General features: G+C 45.0%; 1 protein-coding gene across 1 annotated transcript in view; it reads left to right on the top strand.

Annotated features, from left to right (window-relative positions):
• The window catches only part of HPSE2 (heparanase 2 (inactive)), a 666,499-nt gene extending 644,080 nt beyond the window's left edge, over positions 1-22,419 (top strand). Inside the window, exons 11-12 of the mRNA XM_070470009.1 lie at positions 1,074-1,220; positions 19,824-22,419. Of these exons, the coding sequence (XP_070326110.1) occupies positions 1,074-1,220; positions 19,824-19,989 (313 nt within the window). The 3' untranslated portion in view covers positions 19,990-22,419. The remainder of the gene's footprint in view (positions 1-1,073; positions 1,221-19,823) is intronic.
• Positions 22,420-23,506: the final 1,087 nt, after the last annotated feature.

Raw genomic sequence — 23,506 nt, 5'->3', positions numbered from 1 at the left:
CACTAAGAAAATGTATTTCTCTTGCACACTACACATCTGTCATGGCTCAGCTGTAGCTCTGCTCCATTATCATCCTCATTCCAGATCAATAGAGCAGCTTTAATCAAGAACATTGTCAGACTTCTGGCAGAGGGAAGAGACATGGCAAAATATGAACTGCTTACTAAAGCCTCTGCCCAGAGATTTTAACATGTCCACCCACGTTGCGTTGACCAACACCAATCATGAGATCACTCAAGGCTCAACAGAGCAGGAACAAAAAAATCTTCCCACAGGGAGGAGCCCCACTGAGAATAAAGCAGCAGATTTGATGAGGAATCATGTACTGCTTTCCCCTTGCCCTAGTGTTTGCAACTTCCGGTACTTTATCTATCTGAAATAAATCATAATGTCCAAAAAGTTTATGTAAATAAAGTTCTTCATCACATAATTTATAATAGCAAAAAAATGAAAAACAACTATGTCCCCAAAGGAGAAGGCTAGTTAAATAAATTTCTACGAATGAAGAACTTAGCATTCTTTTGTGAGTAGAAGAATATATAATACAATAACATGGCAGCATGTTGAAGATGTTCATGAACTAAAAAAAGAAAATGCTAACAATGTGATCCCAGTTATGTAAAAACTGAGACATATATATGTATGTGTCAAAGAACTCAGTAAATATTTGTCAAATTATTAAACTAAAAATACTGGAAGGTTGTCAACCAAAATGTTACCATATTTTAAAACACTTGGATTATGGGGGACTTTTCTTTTTCTTCTCTGTGTTTCTCTATATTTTTCCTTTTTTTCCCAGTCAGCCTTCCATATTCAGAAAAAGACACTTTGTTTTCTAAAGTCATTGTAATATATTTAAGCAAAAACAAAAGGCCTATGGTGGGAAGTGGGTATCTTCTTTGCAGGAAACCACAGTAACAAGGCCCTTCTGTCTTTCAAAGTCTAGGATGGCCAAGAATCATGAAGTAAATGCCCTTTCCTGGGGTAGTCCTGTTCTGTGCAGCCCATAAATGATTTAGAAGCATCTAACAGACCACTGTTTTCATCTTTCCCTCTCTCTCTCTGGATATCAGCCACAACTATGTTCGAGGGTCCATTACACTTTTTATCATCAACTTGCACCGATCAAGAAAGAAAATCAAACTGGCCGGGACTCTCAGGGACAAGCTCGTGCACCAGTATCTGCTGCAGCCCTATGGACAGGAGGGCCTGAAGTCCAAGTAAGTGCCAGCCCAGAAACAGCTTAGGAGGGAGTGCAGTAGGAGCTGGGTGTGGAGGGAGTTGGATGGCCACTTTGCTGAGGGCACCAAGGTTGCTGCTAATTCACTCAGGGACTGCTTACTCCCTTTAGCACCCTGGACAAGTCCTTCCCAGCCCCTCTAGGCTTGGGGTCCCCAACAATAAACTCAAATGATGGACTAAATATATCTCAACAAGGGCATTCTTGGATCCTGGACTAGAGGACTCTGCATTATGCCAGATGATCACATTGCAAGCTATTTAGAATCCTTGGTCCCTACCCAATGAATGCTAATAGTGCCCCCAGTCATGTAACAACCAGAAACAGTGGTAGTTAAGAACCACGTCCCTTCCAGGGGTAGCATTCTGTACTACTGTAACTATTTGTCAACATCTACAAATCTTGTGGGGTAGAGCACCTCTAAAGGACAGAGCACTGGACAAAAATCAGAAGTTCAGAGATCAGGAGTCAGTTCTAATAAATTAAAAATTTGGATTTAACTAAAATATTTATTTGGGGTTAATTTGGATTAATTTTTAATTTAATAAAAAATAAATGTGAATAAAAACCTGGAGAAAGAAATAAAACACTGTAAGAAAAAATAAAAATCAGTTCTGCCCCAACTTTATAACTTTGGGCACTTCTCTCTGGAACTGTTTGCTTATCTATTCTGGGAGCTCGGTAGTCTTTTCAGACTCTGTAATTTATGATTCTGTGACACTCTCTACTGCCCTCAGCCTCATCTAGAGACTCCGGCCTCTACCAACAGAAAGCAGCTCTAGGCCACCCCATCCTGGAGGGAGGCCTCCCAGGACGGACGTGAGTGCTGTACCGACTGGGAGCACTCCCATTCCACTTTTAATGTTTACCAAGTTTAACAAAGCTGTAAACTTGGAGCAGGTGGCTTGGACTCCCACAGCTGCCCACAACTATTTGCGCTGTAACTGTTCGCCATTTCACTGCAACCTTGGTGGCGTGCATTTGGTTTCCAACTGTATGTGATGGGAGCAAAACACAATCTGGGAAGTCACTTACTGAGTCTCTTAGCCCACCCTGCATTTGTTATTTGCAGTCTTGGTTCACAGACTGGCTCTCTTTTCTGGCTGCATGTCCATTACTCTCAAGCCTAACCTATGCCAGCAGAACTCGAGTATTTCATCCCCTCTCTCCATTTCCCAGTGGTTCACAATTGGTGTGCTGAGTTTCTGGTCTTCATTCTAGGCAGAAGACGCTGTTCTGGTTCACTTAATAACCTGGGGAAATCCTTTAGTCCTAATCCCTAGGCCTCAGTTTTCTCATCTGCAAAATTCAAGTTATATATATGGTAAAGTCCCTTCCAGCTCTGAAATTCTCGCCCTGGTCTGATCTTCTGAGGCCTGTGTGCTTAAATCTTGCACTGCCTCATGACCTGCAAAGTCACATCCGCAGAGAGGTGACTCCACAACAGTGACGGTGATAGTTCAGGGTCCTTTAGAACCCAAGATGATTAGGAGCTGAGCCTGCCCCGTGTCCGGAAGACCACGTGTACCGCATGGAAGAAACTAACCAAAGGCCTTAGTCTAACAGGCTAAGGTGTCAATCCCTGCTCTGCCACTTGCTGGCTGTATGTCTTGAGGCAAGTTACTTGATCTCTGTGAGCCTCAGTTTCTTGAGCTGTAAAACTTTTTCTGTGGAGAGGAGCAAATGAAGTCTTCTATGTAAATTTCGTGACACATGGTAAATGCTCAGTAAATACTCTTTGCCTTCCTTTTCCTCACCTCAGACCTCTAGCTAGTTGAGGATGAAGAGAATAACTGCTCAACTGCTCTAAGGATGTTCTTCAAAAGTGGCATCTTCTTAGACTTTTGAGATAATATGTGGATAAGACATTTGTTAAGATTATGATAAAAAGAAACACAAAACCATGAAACATGCAGAAATGATGGCAGGTGGCATCATTTTTACGAGCTTGTTTCTCCATCACCCAAGGGCACAAACCTCTAACCCTGTTTGCCCAACTCTACATCCCTGCCACCAGGATTACAGCTCTGATGTTTGAACTGCCCACATCCTGGCCTCTGTCCTGCTTCTGTCTTTAAAGTGACTGAAGTGACTCTCAGTGGCTACTGATATGCTGCATTCCCAGTTATGCTGTCTTGTGCCTCACCTTGTCATCATATTGTTGAGGAGCTATGTAATGGCTTTATTAGATTGTCAGAGAGGGACAGGAAAAAGAGAATTTCATTCCACAGAGGTCCTGAAGAGGAATTTGGTAACGTCAACTGAAATTAAATAGCAGTATCATGCAACTGGAAGAAGAGGGAGTTGGAACCAGGAAGTGTGGCTATAAATCCAGCTGCTACCATTTACCTGTGTTACCTCAGCTTGCTCACCTGTCAGACGAGGTTATTGTGAGAATCAAGTTAGAGCATATGGGTGAAATGAAGTCTTCTACAAATAAAAATTTCACACATCCATGCATACAGATACATATATAACCACAGACACTCACATAATTATACATATATTGTATTAAAGAGAGTTTGGGATTGAAAGTCTACAAAACTGGATTCCAGCCCTAATCCTGCCACTGCTTCACTGTGGTACTTCAGGCCCTTCACTCACGTCTCCAAGCAGGTTCCTCTTCCTGTGAGCGACTGCTCATTTAATACCTCTCCGATTCTAGAGAGAACATGCTGCACCATCTCTGACTGTAGGCTGCCAGACAGGGACTGCCGTGTACATGCTCAGAACCCGCACCCTACTGTCCTGCTCAGTAACTGCTAATAAGAGCAGGAGCCCTCAGTGGTTCTGGGATGTAGGTCTCACAGGAAAGGTGCCGTTTCAGTGCAGCAAGCTCTGCAGGAAAGGATGAAAGGAAATGCTAGGAAGTGATTTCAGCTCTTTGGTGTCTCCTTCTCTGTTTTATAAGCCTCTGGGGCCAGATTCTGTGTTCTTGGCCTGCTAATTCCTGCTGTCGCCTGAAGCCATGTTAGTTCAGAGCAGGGATGGAAAGCTCTGGGAACCTGTAGCTGCTCCTGTCAGTAGCAACCAGGAAAAGGATACAAAGCAAATCAGTGCGCCAGTCAGGCTACCAGTGGGGCCTTCTGGCCTGGGGCTTTAGGAGCAGGGAGATACTGGCAAACTTTTTCAATTAGTAGAGAACATGGGGTAATTCTCCTTCTCTTGGAATTGCCATCAAGGCTGGAAATAGTTCAGATCTTTGAAAGGGTAGTGGCATGTGAACTTGGGGCACTGGGACGTCAGGTATTCTATAGGTAACACCCTTGAGGTCACTCAAAATGCGTAGTCCAGGCATCCAGGTCCTTAGCGAAGGTTCGTCTTTCTCATCTCCACGAGCAAAGTAGTCAAGAGACCCACCACTCAAATCTCAACTCTTTAGGTAAGAGATTGTTCTCACTCTAGGAACCAGACAAAAAGTGAGTGCCCTGTACCCTATGGGATAGAAGCAGGGAAACTTAGAAAACTGCGGTGTGGATCAGAGAAGGGTGTTCTGTGTCTGGAGTATATATTCTTCAAGGATGACTGAAGAAAATGGGGAGATTTGATTTAGATAAGAAAAATAAGGTAACTTGTGAGGACTTTCTTTGGATATTCAAAGGGCTGCTAAGTGAAAGGAAAGAGATTTGGCCTAGGATCCTCTAAAATGACAGAAAACCAGGAACTACAATTTAAAAAAGAAAGAGCTCACCGCAAAATGAGCTCATTTTTCAAAGGCTTGCCTGGTTTAACTGGGGACAAGACAGGCTTCCTTAGGAGGTAGACTATTAATCAAAGAACAAGCAACATGGCCATCTCAGGGGTGCTTTAAGATTCCTTACTCAGTGGGAGGTTGAGGTGAAAGATTACTGCTTCCCATCAAACTCTAAGATTCTATTATTCTCTTCCATTCCCCTCCCCTCAACCCCCACTTCACTTTTGGAGCCTATATGGTCACCAGGAGAGTAGCTTCTTCAAGCCATCAAAAAGGCCACACAAAGAAACAATGCTATGAGAGAAAGAGGTGGTAATACCAGCTCAGTTCTTTTCAAAAAAATCTCCAGCTGCAGGTCCTTCCCCTGTCATTTTCACTGCTTTCTCATCTTTCTGAAGGAAAGATTCACCTAAGATTCACCTAAGATTCACACCTAAGACAGTAATGGTTCCCCCTCTAGGTAAGTCTAACAGCACCTTTGGCGCAGCTCCACCATCCACTAGGGAATCTGCCCAATGCCTCACGTGATCACAAATCAATGAACATCATCCTCTAGGAAATCATCTCTCCTAAGACATAAATATCTCCAATGCCTTTCAATAAACAGGAAGGCAACATAGAAGGCAAGTTGTATCAAAAAACAGGAGGACTCAAACCAGGACTCTGTAACAACCTAGAGGAAGTAGGATGAGGTGGGGGGGGAGGGGGGTAGTTTCAAGAGGGAGGGGACATATGTATACCTATGGCTGATTCATGTTGATGTTTGGCAGAAACCAACACAATTCTGTAAAGCAATTATCCTTCAATTAAAAAGTAAATTAATTAAAAAAAAAAAAAAACAGGAGGAGGACTCACTTTGTAGGGGAAAGTCAAACCAGGAACAGGTATTTGGTCAGATCCCAGCATTTTCCCCTATGTGTCATATTCAGTTCCATTTGGAGGGAGAATGATCCAAAAATTGGAAAAGAAGGAAACAACTTTCATCACGCTGGCTCTTCTATTCTGACACATTGATGCTGAGAAACCTGGGGTGGGATAACGTTTTGAGGTGGTCTGGTTCACTCCCCTGCCCTCAGTCTGTGACTGGGACATCTGGACCAGAGATGCCCTATGTCTAAAGACCCCTAGGAAGGGAGTGCCCACAGTTTCAATCCGGTCTGAACATTGAGTTTTATAAGAACACTGGGGCCATCTGTGCCTGTGACTGGGACTTTATAGATAATAGCAGCACCATGAAGCATTTTAGAGTTGAAGAAACTGAATTTTAGGGCCTTAAGTGACTTATTGAAGAGTGACACAACTAGTAACTGATAGAGCTAGAAAGTACCTAGTGTCCAGTTCTCCTGAGTCAACTGTACTTTCTTCAACACTGCACTACCGCAAAAGTCAAGTAGTGTAAAATTATAATGATATTGACAAATATACATCATTTACAATATATCTATTTGTATATAAATATACAAATATATATACACATATACATTAAATAGCCAATCTCTGTCATGACACTGAGGTCATTCCATCTTTGACTTATGAATATATTATGTATTCATGATACATTATGAGTTGATTCGAAAAGCGTTTGGTGAGCCATCAGGTTTCTCTCCTTTAGGCTAACCCATCCCAGTTCCATTCACTTTTCTTCAAAATTCCTAACTTCAGATCCTCATCAAAAGTTCTTCTCTGAGCTGTTTTTAAGATTCCATTTCCAAGTCACAAAATTTTAGTGAACACCATTTTTTTCTCAACTAGATGGAAGAATTCCTTCTGTTTCTTCTATGCTCTTCTCAAACAAAGATTACTGAATACCAGGAGTGACTGTAAGTTGGTTTGATTTGAGGTCTCTAAAAATCACTCTCAGCTTATTGTATTCTGAACCCAGAGCACACAGACACTGCCAGCTCCCCTAAACCTAATGGAGCCCCTCCTCAGAGGGAAAGAAGCTGTCAGAGGAGGCTTCCCAGGGAAACGAGAGTACCTATCCTCATCCACTCATCAACTTGGTTGAGATCCTACTTGTGCCAGACATAACTATCTCTCTTCAGCACTCTAACTTGCAGTGGCAACTAATCTGGCTAAATTCTTAATGAATGTGGTTCCATAACTAATAAGAACTGAGGAAACCCAAGTAGACAAATTAGAGGGAAAGTCTGAATGTAAAGTTTAATGTGATATTTCAGAATGGATTGTCTCTTGATTGCCTTAATGCCAGGCCACGTCATCACCTGACCTTCAAGAGCTGTTTAATAGGGACATTTGAGGGGAAGGGATTAAAGTTCAGCTCTATTATTAGAAACAAAAAACTAACAGGAAGCAGACTGTGGTGGTGCCATGAGAGAGGTACAGAATATTTCTGCTTTGGGGCTAATAAGTTTCATGTTAAATGATTAAATTCCATACCTGCATGAGCCTCTCCTTCAGCTGCCATAATTTTTAATTGAAAGAATTTCGAGCCTCCTTTTATGAACCAAGAATCTTTTTGCCTATTCTGCGAAGAGATGAACATACTTTTTTCCTTTTTATACATACTGCTATTTTTTTCCATCTCTCTGGGATATAACTTTTGCTTTGATTTCACCCTCATTAAATCCTATATCAAAGGAAAACATTGGCATCTAACCGCATGCCTTTAGAGAGGTGTCATTTGATGTTAGCCAAACAGAGTGGTTCTGAAAATGCTCAAGTAACTCCCAGGTGCTAAGACGTTAAGAATATCCTCATGTCCCTGTTGGAACAGACCACATTAAGATATTTCATCTCCAAATTCAGAGTTTGGCTAGTATGAAAAGTCCTAAGGGCTGACCTGGCCACCGCCAGACCCACCACAGTTAACAGGAAGCATCACATTTATTTTGGGACGTGGACAGATACGGCAAAAGGAGCTTTGTGAAAAACCTTACCTTTAAGAATTCTCACTCAGAAACAAAACACAAAAACCTGTTTTATGGGACTGAAGGGCCATTACTCCATACATCTCAACAGACTCAAGACGTCTAAGTGTTTAAGTACTAGACTGCTGATATTAGTTGGTACTTGGAAATTTTGAACACTGGTCAACCAAATGTGTACTCCCTGCAGGTTTCTATTATCTTCATTTGTCTGGAATCACTTAGTTTCTTCTTGAAATAAACCATTCTGTGAAAGTTCTGCTGTTCTTAAAATATGACTTCAGAAAGGGGAATTCTGAAAGTACTCAGAGTACTAATTCTATAGCATCCCTGACAAAAAGCCTATCAGTTTCTGCTTTATGATACTCTTCATCTCATGAATTGAGTTGAAAATGAGTTGGCCCACTTTAGAACTAGACAAGTCTGATTATAGGAAAGATCTTCCTTCAGTTCAGTTCAGTTCAGTTCAGTTCAGTCGCTCAGTCGCGTCTGACTCTTTGCGACCCCATGAATCACAGCACACCAGTCCTCCCTGTCCATCACCAACTCCTGGAGTCTACCCAAACCCATGTCCATCAAGTTGGTAATGCCATCCAGCCATCTCATCCTCTGTCGTCCCCTTCTCCTCCTGCCCCCAATCCTTCCCAGCATTAGGGTCTTTTCCATTGAGTCAACTCTTCGCATGAGGTGGCCAAAGTATTGGAGTTTCAGCTTCAACATCAGTCCTTCCAATGAACACCCAGGACTGATCTCCTTTACTTGTGGCCAAAGCTCATTTTCTTTCCATTTCTACCTTGTTTTAGAAAAATTAAGCATAGTAAATCTATGTCATCCTTATAACAATTTTCCATTATGTCTTCCCTTAGAGTTCGAGTCTCTCAGTTTTTTAACCATTCCTCAATGCATGTGTCCCAATCACTACTGTCTGTTCACCTTGGAATCCACTAAGTTATAGAACCTCAGTGTGTCAGTCGCTCAGTCATGTCCAACTCTTTGCAACCCATAGACTGTAACCTGCCAGGATCCTCTGTCCATGGGATTCTCCAGGCAAGAAAACTGGAGTGGGTTGTCATTTCCTCCTCCATACAGAACCTTATCTCTTATAATTAACCGTTCAATTTTCTTACCTCATACAAGCTTAGTTGTAGAGGTCTGAAAAGTAGGAAATATGAACATTGTATTATTATAATTTACCTCAGCAACGCAGAACAGTAATATTCTAAAATCTTTTCCAACTTCATAATGAATAGTATTATTTTAAGTTGTATTCTTTAAGTATTAGTGAGGCTAAAATTTTTGTGTCTATTAGTATTTTATTGCTTTTGTGAATTTTCTGCATCCCATTTACTTATTTTTCTATTGGGCTGTTATCCATTTTATTAATGATTTGCACATTTTTTCTAACCATGTATATCATGTGTTAACATATCTTCTTCAGCGTTTTGTTATTTTTCCAACTAGTTCATTTTTAAGGTATTATCTTGACATGCAGAAGGTTCCCTTTTTATATACTCAAATTTATCTTTTTCTTTGTGCTTCCTTCTGTTCCATTTATATGTTTATCTATTTATATTCCTGAAATCAGAAGAATACATATCTTTACTTTCTGTAGTTTCTTTTTTGTTTCATTTGTTATATTCATTTCTTTAATGCATTTGGAATTTGCTTTGATGGTTCTGTAAGAGGTAAGGAGCAACAATAGTGCTGTTGAAGCTAAGAGTGTGTGAGGAAATCTGTTAACCTCTGCAGGGCTTCCGGTGCCAGTTTTAAAATGTCAGGGGGGAAAAAAAAAGAGGATAGAGACCTCTGTTTCCTGGAGGAAAAGGCCCTGCTGTTACAGATGGAACCACGTCACCTGTAGCCCGTCTGAAAGGCCACTCTGAGGCCCTCGGGAAAACAGAGGAGACTCAGAGACAGGAGCACAGAGTGGTAAGAGAGACGCCTGGGGCTGGGGAGATTCATGAAGTGTCTCTGAGTGAACAGAAAGGTAGTACTTCTAACCAGCAAAATCCAAGCAGTGTTCCAGTTCAGGAAGTCTGAAACAGATGCTGCGAAAGTATAAATATAAATACACATGATATATGTAGGCCTCAGGGTCAATCTGTAGAAAAAATAAAGAGAAGTAAATATACAGAGAAATAAGCCTTCCAAATTTTACTTAGTGAAAGCTTACTCATCAAAACAGAGGAGTTTGGATTCTTTTCACCCTTGTGCTCATTTGAGGAGGTTTGGTGGCTCTTAAAGAGTTAGTAACTATAGCCAACAGACACAGCATTATCTAAGTAAATCATTATATACATATCTGGAAAATACAGTGAGGGTACTGAATGATATATTTAACCCCCTTAATTCCTTCTACCTGAAGAGAGCTTGAGCCCACTCTTGGTCTGTGTGGAGTTCTCTGTGACACAGTCCAAGACCTGAGAGAAGTCTAAATGACTTTAGAGACTTTGTCTTTCAAGCAGAGCAGTTTTTCTTTTCAGTGCTAAAGAAATGCAGTTTGTTATCTGTGCAAATGCTCCATCGGCTTTGGTCCTGAATTCCTGCTGTAAAGTCACACACGCACTTCCCTGCTGTCCATGCTGCGGAGCACGTTCATCCCACCAGAGAACTCACTACAGGGAAGACATTCAACGAGGCAGTTCTGCAGAAATAGCAGAAGGGCCCACTTCAGACTATTCAACAAGAAATTCGCCTTTAAAAAGTTCACATCTTTGTTTTAGTTTTAAAAATGTGGCCTCTTACATGGTACTCCAGAAGAGTAAGAAAAGATCTGTTTATTCAAAATAAATTCAGAATGTAATGGTTAGAAAGCTATTTGATTCCCTGCCCCCCACCAAACCCTGCCCCAGCTGCAAACATATTCCCACTGTTTCTTCATCAGCTCCTGCTGCTCAACCATGGCTGCGCTTTGAATTACCTGGGGAGCTTTAAAAACCCCAGTGCCCAAGCCATCCCCAAGACCAATTAAACCAAAGTCTCTGGGCTGGGACCCAGACACCAGTATTTTTTTAAAGCTCCCAAGTTAATTCAAATATGTGGCCAAAGTTGAGAACTATTGTCCCTCTAGAAAATGCTGGAACAAGATTCCAACTGATTTGCATCTTTGATTTCACCCAGATTCTATTTTTCATTCAGGCACTAAGCCATTTTGCCAAAGGTGTGAACATGCCAGGAGGCCCTGGGAGCTTTCTATGACTAAGTGGAAAGATGTGTATGGCTCCCAAAGGTTTTACTGTTTGTTTTAACTCCCAGATTAGTAGTGTACAGATCACTGTGCAGATTAGAGGATTATAAAACGCTTTTATATTTTACAGTGACTTGCCATCTTAAACCAAAATGCTCAGGAATCCAGTGTCTTCATTGTTGTTTTCTGAGAGATTTCATTTGTTCTCAGCTCCAGAACACATTTTCTTCCAGATCATTTCCAGCATCTGGAATCTCTCCACATAGCTGACCATCAATACTGGGGTGTCCCCACCCCAGCTCCACTCACTGAACCCAAGTCTCCTTCTAGTGTTTGTGGCTCAGACAGTAAAACATCTGCCTGCAATGCAGGAGACCCGGGTTCGATCCCTAGGTCAGGAAGATACCCTGGAGAAGGAAGCGGCAACCTACTCCAGTACTCCTGCCTGGAAAATTCCGTGGATGGAGGAGCCTGGTGGGCTACAGTCCATGGGGTTGCAGAGTCGAACATGACTGACTGACTTCACTTTCATTCTCCTGCTTGGAAGGCAGATTCTTTACCCCTGTGCCACCTGGGAAGCCCCCATGGTTTTTGTAGCTGGTTTCTCTCGTGGTCTGAGTGTGATATACCTATGACGTGGAGCTCTGAGATGGTCGCAAAATCAAACTTTCTTCCCGAAGTGCCCCCAGATGACTCCTTCTCATCTGATGGAAATGAACACTCTCAGTATAAATCCAAGTTCCTTAGCTAGGCTCTCATCTTCTCTGCCAAGTATGCTAAGTTATTTTAAACCACTAGAAGCAGATGGTAGGATCCCATGATGGTTTAGACCATTATTACACAGACTTGGATAAAACACAGATCAAATCATGACCCCCAAACCTAACTGCCAACAGGAAAAGCTTATACCCCTGACAACCTGCCTATAAAATCCTCAGCTCTGCTTGCATAAAGGAATCTGAGTGTTTTCCCTGCTCAGCGACATAAGAAGTTAGATCAACATTTCTCATTTCAATGTGCTCTCAAAGAGTAGGACATAGGGAAAGTAATCTTACCAACCTTAAACTGTTTAAGTGGCCAGGAATTTCATATATGATGAGGGCTTTTCGAGGGGTAAGGGGAACAGGAAGCATTCACCCCCATTTTTCACTTAGTCTCCTCTCTTTAACAACATCAGAGGAAGGGACTGGAGTGTCCAAGCAGCCACATGAGAATAGAGAGGCTGACTGAGTGGAACTCGACAAGAATTCATTTAAACTACTATCCTGGGCAAGAAGGCACTGAACCACGTGCCACTGAAGATTTTTTTTTAAAAAAAGAACAATTAGTTTAGCAGGTGAAATGACCGCAGCACAGAGAATAAATTTGAGATGTTGCATACTGAAAAGAAGCTGCCAAAAACGTGCCCCTCTTCCAGCTGGGGCTCTCAGATTAGGTTGGGGTGCAGGAGGCCACATCCAAAGGGGCCTGGAAGGAACATCAGGCTTTTTGACAGTCTACCAGAGTTCAGGCAGAGCAAAAAGCACGTAAGTCACCCGTGGGAGGAAATCATCTTCCCTGTGACCCCTGAGGAGTAGGAACTCTCTGAGGGGGTCATGAGCATCCTACCGCCTTTGCTCCCGCTGGGCAAGTGGGGACCAGGAGACACTAGGCTGCTGCAGCCACTTGTGAGCAATCCTCCTCAGCGGGTAGCCTCTCACGGCCATTTCAAAGGAACCTCCCTCCTGTCTAAGCTACTCCAGATGCACAGCCTCTCCCGGAGAAGCAGGGGCACGGAGCGGAGCAAGGCCCCTCTGTCCTCAAACCCGGCCGAGCTCCCTCCAGGCTCTAACCTGCCCCTGACCTGGAGAAGGGCAGGGCAGCTGCACACACCAGCTTCCTAACTCAGCGAGGAGGCCTCTAAGGGCAGCGGGGCCTCGGGGAGGGGCGGGGGGGGGGGGGGGTGTCTGCAAAGCGCACACAGGTGCAGCCGGCGGGAGGGCGGGGCGCCAGGACCCGGGCTGGAGAGCGGGAGGCCGGCAGCCCCGCACCTACGCGGACCCCTCCCTGCATGCCGGCGAGGAAGCCGCTCCCCCGGCAGGAATCGCTGCGGACTTCGCATGGTTCCTTAATATTAGCTACATCGCGGCACTGGGGGGTGGGGGGCGGTTAATGGACCGCAACGAAGTTTTTGCCGGGATTGGACTGATCCTGAGGTTTGTTGCTCCAAGAGGCCAAGCGCCGGGCCGGTCTCCGGGACTCCCCGGGACTGGAGAGCGGGCTGGAGGGGCAGAGGCAGGAGCTCTGCTGCCTGGGAGCCGCCGCGCGGGATCTCGGCACCGTTGTGAAGAGCAAGAGTGCCCTCTAGTGGCTTGCGGGAGAGCACGCTGGCGCTAGAACTAGGAGGTGGTACGGGTTTTGCCCTTCAGGGTCCCCACCACCACTCAGATTCTTAACACCTTCTCCTTTTTCTCCTCCTTCCTCCCTCTCTTCTGCTCCCTACTCCGTCTTTCCCTCCTTCTCTCCCTGTCTCTCACTTAACAATCTAGAAACCCGAAACCAGAGTCAACTGTGACATTGCTAGACCTTCTCGTGTCATGCTCAAAGTGTGAACTGTAACTCGAGTCTCTGTCCTCCCACTCTAGTGTCTTTTCCTTCCAGATTGTGATTCATCTACCCATATATTTACATCCAGCCCTTCTTTTACTGAGCACCTACTGTGTGAATTGGTGAACGGGAGAGCGCAGGATGAGCAGGACCAACACAGGGTCTTCCTAACTAGGGGAGAGGCTGACAGGCAGTCAGCAATCCTGATACTGTGATGTGCGTGGAGACAGAGAAGTGCTAGATGATTGGGAGTACTTTGCGGGTACCTAACCTGAAAGACAGGTAGGAGTTAGTAGGGAAAAGGAGGCTGGAAGCAGGGCGGGAGTACAGAGAAAGTTCCAGGCAAGGTGACAACATGTACAAAAGCCCTGACAGTAGAGGGTTTGTGACTGGAGGAAGCGTAACACAGAATGAAAGGAGGTGGTGGATGGTCAGGAGCTTCTGTGGGCAGGAGCTCCAGGGAGCCCCTGAGGGTTGGGGAAGTAGGTAAATGGCCTCGCTTATGGGGTCTCGTAAGGCCCTTGGAGAATGTTCTAAGACTAGCAGGAAGTTACTGAACATTTAGACAGATGAATGTCATGATCATATTCCTGAGCAGGATCACTGAATTTGGATTTAAACTCTGCTTCAAGCTAGCTATTAGACTATGGGCAACCCACCTGATAAGTATGGGAACCAGAAAGAATCTTAGGGTTCACCTAGTTTATCTTACAGACAGAGAAACCCAAGTTCAGAGAGGGCAGATCACTTTCTCAAAGTGGTGGAGATGGAACTAGTTGTCTCTGAGACCTTTCACCTCCCATTCAAGGCCCCAGATATGCCAGCAGAAACCAGTCACTAGCTCCCCGGGCTGCTCCCCGGCTGCTCCCGATAATACACAGGCTTCCCTTGCCTTTGCCCCTGCAAACATCCACCCAGGGCCAGACCAACAAGTTATCTTCAAGACTGGCAGAGATCATGCTCACTAGACTTGCTTCCCTGAAACATCAGAAGAGCTGAAAGCTTACTTCAGTATCCACAGCTAGAAAGAAACTTAATGAGACCAGAGATTGTAGACAGGTGGTTGGGGGAGGATGTGACCCAGCCAAGGGGATCCCACAGAGACCCAGGGAGCAGAGGGCTTGACTCCAAATTGAGACATGGAATCCCATTTCAAATAGCATGCAGTGTAAAGAAAACAAGTTTAGGAATTGCAAAGCAACTCAGACTTTGAAAAAACAGATGGTGATAAAAAAAAAAAAACAACGCAGTTGTCCTAATATTTGGATAATTTAAAAGCCCTCAGCAGCTAGGGAATTAAGAAAAATAGCTCCACGTAGGCTGGATCATTTAGCATCTGGTTTGAAAAGTCACAGGCCGGGAAAGAGGTCCCAGAATGTGATGAAAATATGATAAGAAAGGTTTTCAAAGAAAGAAACATGATCCTAGTGAGTGCCATGTGGAATTGGGGAACAACACAAATAGTAGAAACAGGTGTTAGGAGACCTGAATCCAAGACTAAGCTTAGCCACCTATTAGATGTGTGACCTTGCCCAGGCCACCTAACCTCTCTGACCTCATCTCAACAGTGAAGTTAAAATAATAATACTTGCGTATGTACCTCACTGGGCTCTTTAGCAGTCACAAGGGAGGCCAGATAGGACTGCGGTATAAGGCTGCAGGCACATCTCAGCTCCACCACTTAATGGCTGCATGACTTGGGTGAATCTTAGATCCCTCTAAATGTCGATGTCTTCATCTGCAGGGATGCTAACACCTGCCTCGGCTGGTAGTTGTGAGGACTTCATGTGGTAGAATAAATCACAGTTATCTTGCCTTTGGCATAGACAGTACTCAGTAATCAGTGATTTTTATCATTCACATGATATGTTTGCAAATTGTTCAGTGCATAAAAGTGAAAGATAATTGTGATATTTAGTGTGATATGACTTAACTGGGTAATAGGATAAATATTACAATAAAAACATAAGCAGGAAAAATAGAATGGAAGTGGTATAGCAAACTGTCCATCATTATAATGAAGGAACTTTGTAGATAAGGATGTGTGAGGACTTAAAGTCTCACAAAATTAGCTCATGTTGGCTTAGCTAAGAGATGGTCATATAGATCTTTTTTAAGAATGAAAAGCCCTAGCAATGATCAATGGTCTATGTCTGATTGGGATAAGGTATCTAGTGAGTGACTGTGAGAATCAGCGATAATTCAGGTCTTATCTAAGATCTCCAGAGTCATTGAGAGCAAGAGTAATTGGTACGTTAATGAAATCTGTAAAGACACTCAGCAAACCTCCAAGGGAGCCTCTTTGGAATTGGAGAAAATCAGCCCAGGAATACTGAAAATAATGTGAAAGGGCCTCAAAAGTCCACTTGCTCATTCAGAAAATATTCCACCCCAATTCTATGCCAGAGCCTTGTTAGGCACTGAGTATTCAGTATGAAAAGCACCATTCCTTTCCTCACCAGCTCACAGCCCAGAGAGGGGTACAGGGTAAGTCCTACCATTCAATGAGGTGTTTGAGGGAAGTTTTGGGAACAAGAGAGCCCATAGTTGGGGCTGCTAACCCAAGGCTCAGAGAAGGTTCCCCGGAGGGGACAACAAAAGAGCAGGCTTGGCAGGGACCCAGAACAGTTGACCCACAGAGGAGGAAGACTGACTGTGCTCCAGGTGGAGGGAGCACCACTCACAGTGACCCGGATCACACAGGGGCAAAAGGCACCCTCGAGTTCTGGGAATCCTTTGTGATGTCAACAGATGTCTATGGCCCTCCCACATTATAGTAATTGTCCCTTTAATAATCTCTTGCTTGATAAAAGCACATGATGCCCCCTTCTTCCCAAAATACCTATTAGGAATTTGACAACAGTTTTAAATGAACTCATCTCTTATCCCAACAGTGTCTACAGGCATTTGCATTTGAAAAATATTTACTGTTCTTTTAAATGAACTAGTGTATTTTATTCCCAACAGGATCTACTGACATTTTCATTTGAGAAAGATCCACCTCATTTATGTACAAAGCTTAACTGTTTTTCATCAGGAACAGTCTGTTCATGCATGCACTGATGATGTCCTTACAATAACTGCCAGCTCAGCCCAAACCCCCCGAGGTCTGTGATCTACAGTTAGCCCTGGAGTAAGGGGCAGCGGCAGCATCTGAAACTGGGGAGGTGGCCAGAGCTCGGCTTCATCATCCGGATTAAGGGAAGGGATGGCGTTGTTGGAGAGTTTGAAGCATGGACAGCCGCAGATGGCTTTCTCAGCAATGTGGCCGGCATGGGGGATGAAGGCAAGGCCAGAGGCCAGAGACAGGTCACGGGGGATATTCTGAACTAAATAATAGCACTAAAGAAACAGAAAGAAGCAGATTTGAAAAATATTAAAAGGTAGAATTGGTTGGATTTAGCAACTTCCCAGGTGGCTCAATGGTGAAGAATCCTCCTGCAATGCTAGAGACACAGGTGACACAGGTTTGATCCCTGGGTCAGGAAGATCCCCTAGAGGAGGAAATGGCAACCCACTCCAGTGTTCTTGCCTGGAAAATTCCATGGACAGAGGAACCTGGTGGGTTATAGTTCATAACGTTGCAAAGAGTCTAACACAACTTAGCAACTGAGCATGCATGCAGCAACTCCAGACCTCGGACCTGGAAGAGAAGACCCAGATGACTCTCAGCTTTCTGGCTTAGGTAATCCGATAGATGGTAGGACCAGTCCAGAGATTACAAAGTCAGTAATTTGAGGAGATCTTGATTTTGGACGCAATGACTTTTGAAGTTCCTTTGGGACAGTTAAGCAGAGATAAGTAAATCCGAAGAAAGATGCAGGCTTCAGATACAGATTTGGGTAGCATCAGTGTGCAGATAGTAATTCAAGTCCTGTGTGTGGGTAACAGTATCCAGTGAAAATATGTAATATGGAAAGCAGAGAGGTCCAAGGACCAAGCGCCAGGAACCCCAGCGTCTGAGAAGCAGGTGTAAGGGAATAGTCCCCCTGAAAAGGAAATGACATGCAAAAATGAAGGAGAAAAACAGGAAGAGGGAGACACACAGACAGACAGGCTGCTACCATGAGAGCCAAGTGAAGAGAGTTTTAGGAGAGGAGCCATGAAACTCGCCGTGTCACAGTACAAGGACCAAAAAGTTCACCTACCCGGCATGACAATGAAAAGAATAACAGCAGAAAACACTGTCTCCCACTTAATGGCTCACTATGCTTTCAAAGCCCTTTGACATTTATATTTCATTTCAATTCGTTCTACAGCCCATACAGCCTGTCTTCTCACAGATGCAAAACCGCAGGAAGTGTGATGCAGAGATTTGCCACCGCCATCTAGGAAGTTAGTGGTCAGCTCCTGGAGTTAGAGATCAGTCCAGAATCTAGATCATGCTCCCTGGTTCTGCTCACACCTGAGTCAGCTTTTTAACCAACCAATAAACCTGGTGGCTCAGACAGTAAAGAATACGCTGTCTTCACCAGAGAGGGTTATAGAAAGTTCTTGCATTCTGACGAGGTCAACACTGCCCTTTATATCTCGATTCTCACACCCCTGCATCTTCCAGATGCAAGCCTGGCTCTTCATGCAGGAGATCCCTATTTGTTCATTCATTCCTCAGTCATACCAACAAGAGAGGGGGGCTGCCCCTGGCCCATCAGATCTGGACCAGAACTGGTCCATATCAGGCTGGGCCTGGAGCTGCCACTCAGCCCAGCTCTTCCTGGGAGCAATTTACATTGCACTTACCTCAGGGAGTTCACGGCTCTACTGAGCAGGGGGTCTGATCATGAATCTCTAAACCCATCTGTCGGTTCAGAGCACAGAAGGAATGCTAGACCAAGACCTCGTATCAGTTTCTACAGTTTTACTCTCTTCACAGCTCAGATGATACAACTGCAATGTCACCACACTGGAGGCTGGGCAAGGCCCAAAGACAGTCAACACTATCATGTTGATTTTCTAAAAGTCACTTGCAGCCTTTATTTACAGCTAGTGGCCTGGTTCTGGCCTTTTCTACTTACCCAAAGAGCTGAGCTTCAGTCTGGGTGCATGGCTTCCCAAGTCACATCAGAAACAGCTGGGAGCTTGTCTGGATTCTGTACCACAGACCCCAGATGGGTGATGAGCCATCTCCCTTTGCTGTCTAAGTCCTTCTCAGGGCCGAGGATGGCTGACACACAGGAGGGATGAAAGCAAACAGGATAGGTGAACTGGGTGCCTGCTTTATCACTTACTTCATGGTGTCCCTAAAGTGGAAACATCCTTTAAATATTAGACATGGAAACTCATGCTCGGATTAGAGGAAGGTAGGTGGTTACGTAGCCACTGTCCTCCTTTAGAACTGCCGGAGACAAGTGGCACAATGTCAGTTCTCTCATCTCTCAAGTAAACTAATGAAGATGCAGTTAAATAGGAACTTCTGAAGCCATCTTCAGCCTGTGTGTTATTTGACACTTCAGGTAGAAGAGTCCAGTTCAGTTCAGTTCAGTTCAGTTCAGTCGCTCAGTCGTGTCTGACTCTTTGCGACCCCATGGACTGCATGCAGCACGCCAGGCTTCCCTGTCCATCACCAACTCCCGGAGTTTACTCAAACTCATGTCCATTGAGTCGGTGATGCCATCCAACCATCTCATACTCTGTCATCCCCTTCTCCTCCCACCTTCAATCTTTCCCAGCATCAGGGTCTTTTCAAATGAGTCAGCTCTTCGCATCAGGTGGCCAAAGTACTGGAGTTTGAGCTTCAGCATCAATTCTTCCAATGAATATTCAGGACTGATTTCTTTTAGGATAGGTTGGTTAGATCTGCTTGCAGTCCAAGGGACTCTCAAGAGACTTCTTCAACACCACCAACTGGACTGCTATTGTGGTTTGAAAACAATGGGCATCAGACACTTCCTCTTCTGCCTCAGAGACTTTGTATTTGCCTGAATAAATGATGCGTCTCTGGAACTGGACTACCTGTGTTCAAATCCTGGCTCCCAGGACTACAAGCTGTATAGCCTTGGGCAAGTCACTTAACCACACTAGGGGGAATGGGACGGGGACCATCTCTTCCTCAGAGCATTGCTGGGGTGTTCGCGTGCGTTGTTTGAGAGGCTGGGCGGAGCTGGTGTCAGTGAGTGGTCACTAGCCGTGCACGGTCAGCGGACAGGGGCAAGCTGGGGCTGCCAGGCTCTGCTGCTGCGGCTTCCTTTCAAGGCAATAACAAGTCCGTGCTGTCTCTCCTCCCCGTAGATCAGTGCAGCTGAACGGCCAGCCCCTGGTGATGGTGGACGATGGGACCCTCCCAGAACTGAAGCCCCGCCCGCTGCGGGCCGGCCGGACATTGGTCATCCCTCCAGTCACCATGGGCTTTTATGTGGTCAAGAACGTCAACGCTTTGGCCTGCCGCTACCGATAAATCCCCTTACACTCACAAGTCACCAGCAGGCCTGCCAGACTACTTTCCACTCTTCTGCCCTAATGGTATCAGTATTTTTTCAGGCATCTTCTGAGCAACCAACCAGTCTCTGCCAGCCCATCCTGCTGGAATCAACACTGGCACGCTCTCAAAGAGACAAATACCCTAGCATGAGCTTAACCCAAGTAGGTCACTCCCACCCCAAGGGAAGAGGTGGACATCACCGGTACCTGTGTTAGCACGAAGGCGTGTGTGTAAAGCTGTGTGCAGCCTTGTACATGCACCATGAGAACAAGCTGACGGTGCATGCCCAGAACAGAGACAACAGCTCCCCACAATCCTGCTCACATAGCAGTGTAGCTACAGACCTTGGCCTGTGGCTGCTGCCCTCAGCAGATGAGGAAGGAGAAAACCCTGTGGACCTTCGGCAGCCCAGTCCTGCCTAACTCCTTTCCTTTGTCTGTTCCCTGCTGTTGCCTTGGGTTTCATATCACCTCTCCTCCCATAGGGGAGCAGGTGGGTGAGTCAGTGCTGGCCTGCTGGGCGAGCTGTTTATGTAATTTCCTGGCTGATGTATGAGTGTGTGCATCTGGGTTTCTGACAGTGGCATCAATCACTAGCTATTCCTCTGGGAAGCGGGTGCTTCTAAAGTAAAATTGCAATCATACTCCAGATTTTGTAAGAAGGTTCTATTCCTTTGTGAATCCAGATTCCCCCAGGGTTGGGACGGGAGTCAGGTAACAGTATTCATTGAGTGGAGAGCAATGTATTAGGCACCACAGAAAGCAATCATCATCTGTCATGTGGCTGCGAGGGAGAGTTTTAGAAAGAGAAAGCACACCCATCCACCAGACACAGACATAGACACACATACACACACACACACACACACACACACACATGCCCCAACTGAACAAAGAAAATAGTTAGACCTATCTCAACTTTGAGAGAATATTAATGGCTTGATAGGGTAAGCCCTTAATGGCTTGGTTGACCAAAACCATCTTTAAAAAAGGTACAAATCAAAGGTCATCAGCGCTGTGAAGACACAACTGAATCTAACAACTTTCCACTGCTTCCCAAGTAGCTGAGTGCTCTCAAAGGCTTATATTAAGCAGAAAACTAATGTGCTCATAAAAGATGACCAGGTCCATGCTCTCTAAGACCAGCTTATTTGAGCACTGAAAAACACTTTCAGGTCACCACACTGGGGAAGGGAGATCTGGAGGCTGAGGTCTGGTGGGGAAACTGTGGAGGAACGGGAAATGGAAGACCCTCTGGGTTGGGCAGTGGGGAGTGGAGTGGTTTAAATTTCAAGATGAGGACCTTCTGTATGGTTCAAGAAGTTTGTGTGGGTCTTTGCAAACAAGTTACAACTGAAATGACTTTCTTTTCTGTGGATGTGATTTTCTTTTGCAGGATAAATGACACAAAGGATTTTTTTTAAGGAGGAGGTATTAGACAATGTTATAGGATTCCAATAGAGAGAGATACAACTTCTGCTGATGTGGAAGGATAGAAATTGAGGAGGGGGCAAGGTGGCTGAGGCCAGAGGCTGCAGAGACTGCCTGAGGAAGAGTTAAGGAGCAGGGCCAAGTCTTCAGAGTGAATGATTAAGGAAGATTAGACAAGAGAGGAGGGAGCAGACTCTCAGCGTGGAGACCTGAAAATTGGGAGAGGGAGTGGAATCAGTTTCAACAAGCTAATTATTAGGTAAGGAGGAACAGCACCAGGAGGTGTGATGTGGGAAAGGGGAGACCGAGGACCAGGCTGGACCCAGTCAGGGCTGGTGGTGGCTGAGTGGTGGCTCAGGGCATCCCACTGATGCTTCAGATGTGGGAGCAGGAGAGAGAGAAGTCCCAACACTGGGGGTAGAAAGGCAGGGAAGAAGCAGCCAAGAAAAGTGAAGGAAAAGGAAAAGAGGAGTAAGAGACAAAGAGGTTGTTTCCCCCAGTTTAAACAACTTGGTGCGAATATCACAGTCTTTTCTTTAATATATATTGGTGCAGGTACAGCTGCAAGCCCTCATAATAACAGGAGTGACCAGAGGTCCCCATGGGCCAGCCCTGAGCTAGTTTGCTTTACTAACATAGCAGCCCTTCAGGGAGATACTATTCATATCTCCATTTTTCCTGTGAGGCCTGGAGTGGGCCTGTAGCTGCCCAGGGTCACCCAGGGAATGGGTTGCTGAGCTCAGAATAGTCCAGAGCCTGTTCATTTAAGCACCCAGCTCAGTGGCTGCCTGATTCACAGACTTACCTCCTTTCCTTTTCATAGGTTCCACTAAATCAGTACAGCCAGGACCTCTGAAGCTCCACTCAGACACACTTTCTGTAAATAAGTGTTGATTTTTCACTAAGACTCTAACTGTTGCAGGATACAGGCAGTTTCTGCTTATTTTGTCTTTATATATTAAATATTGCTCCTAAATTTTGGTTTGGGTTTTATTCTTCTTTTTTAATTAATAAAAAGGGAGGAGGGAATCAACAGAGTTTATCTTTGGAGTCCTGCAATGCTAACTTTGCAACTGCCTCCTGGAAGAAGTATTTGCATAGTTCAAAATATACCAAGAAACTCACTATAACATCACATTCCATAGGGATTTTAGTGCAGGGCATCTGTCCTGGCTTTCTCATTTAGGAGTGAAGGGTAATTACTAAATCACTAGGGATCCTCCTAATAAGGGATTTTCCTACTACACTCACCGCAAAAGACGGATTGTGGCAGAACTCAGCATCACCCTGCACGTTGACAGCTTGCACCCAGCTTGCCAGGCTGGGCCCGAGGACAAAAGAGCTCATCTACCAGCTTCCTCCCATCATTTTTTTCCTTCCCAAACAAGACATGGCCAAGACAGTCTTTTAAGACTTAAGAGCCATTTTATTTTAAACCAAAGAATGGGCTTGCACAAATGCTTATTAGAAAGCATAATAATGTCTAATGAGAAGTTTGTGCCTTTTGCTGAGATAATTTTCCGCCCCTGTCTCCTGCCTCTAGGAATGATTTTCTTTCTCCTTTCTTATCACAAAGGCTCAGAACAAATTCTCATTGTTCCTTGAAGAGAAAGTATCAATTCTTCTAGTGCCCTGAAAAAGCTGCAAGTGTGCGATATTAATGTTATTTCCAGCTGGAGACAAGCTGGAGAACACCAGACCTGCGCTTCAGTGAGCCTGTGCCTGGGACCCCCAGAACCGCCATTCCCGAGGCCCACTTGCCCTCTGTAGCCCTAGGCCCCCCACCGCCCCCCCACCCACCCAGTGAAAGCAGTCCCTGGGCAGATGAGCCCCTGCCCTGCACCCTCCAACATGGCAGAGGGTGTCGGCAGGTTCTGCCTGAGAGGCCTCCCCTGCTACCTGTACCCCAGGCCCCTGTATGTGGGGTGGATGCAGCTGCAGGATTCACTTTGGAGACGCAGTGAGAGCAGCTTCACATCTGAAAACAAAATGGAAAGTGTTTCATTTCCGCAAAAGCCAAGGCGAACCAGGTGGGTCACTCCGATCATAAAAACAATGGGACA

Source organism: Odocoileus virginianus, chromosome 7, assembly GCF_023699985.2.
Source record: "Odocoileus virginianus isolate 20LAN1187 ecotype Illinois chromosome 7, Ovbor_1.2, whole genome shotgun sequence".
In the NCBI taxonomy this organism is placed as follows: Eukaryota; Metazoa; Chordata; class Mammalia; order Artiodactyla; family Cervidae; genus Odocoileus; species Odocoileus virginianus.
This window is presented reverse-complemented; position numbering and strand designations above follow the sequence as displayed.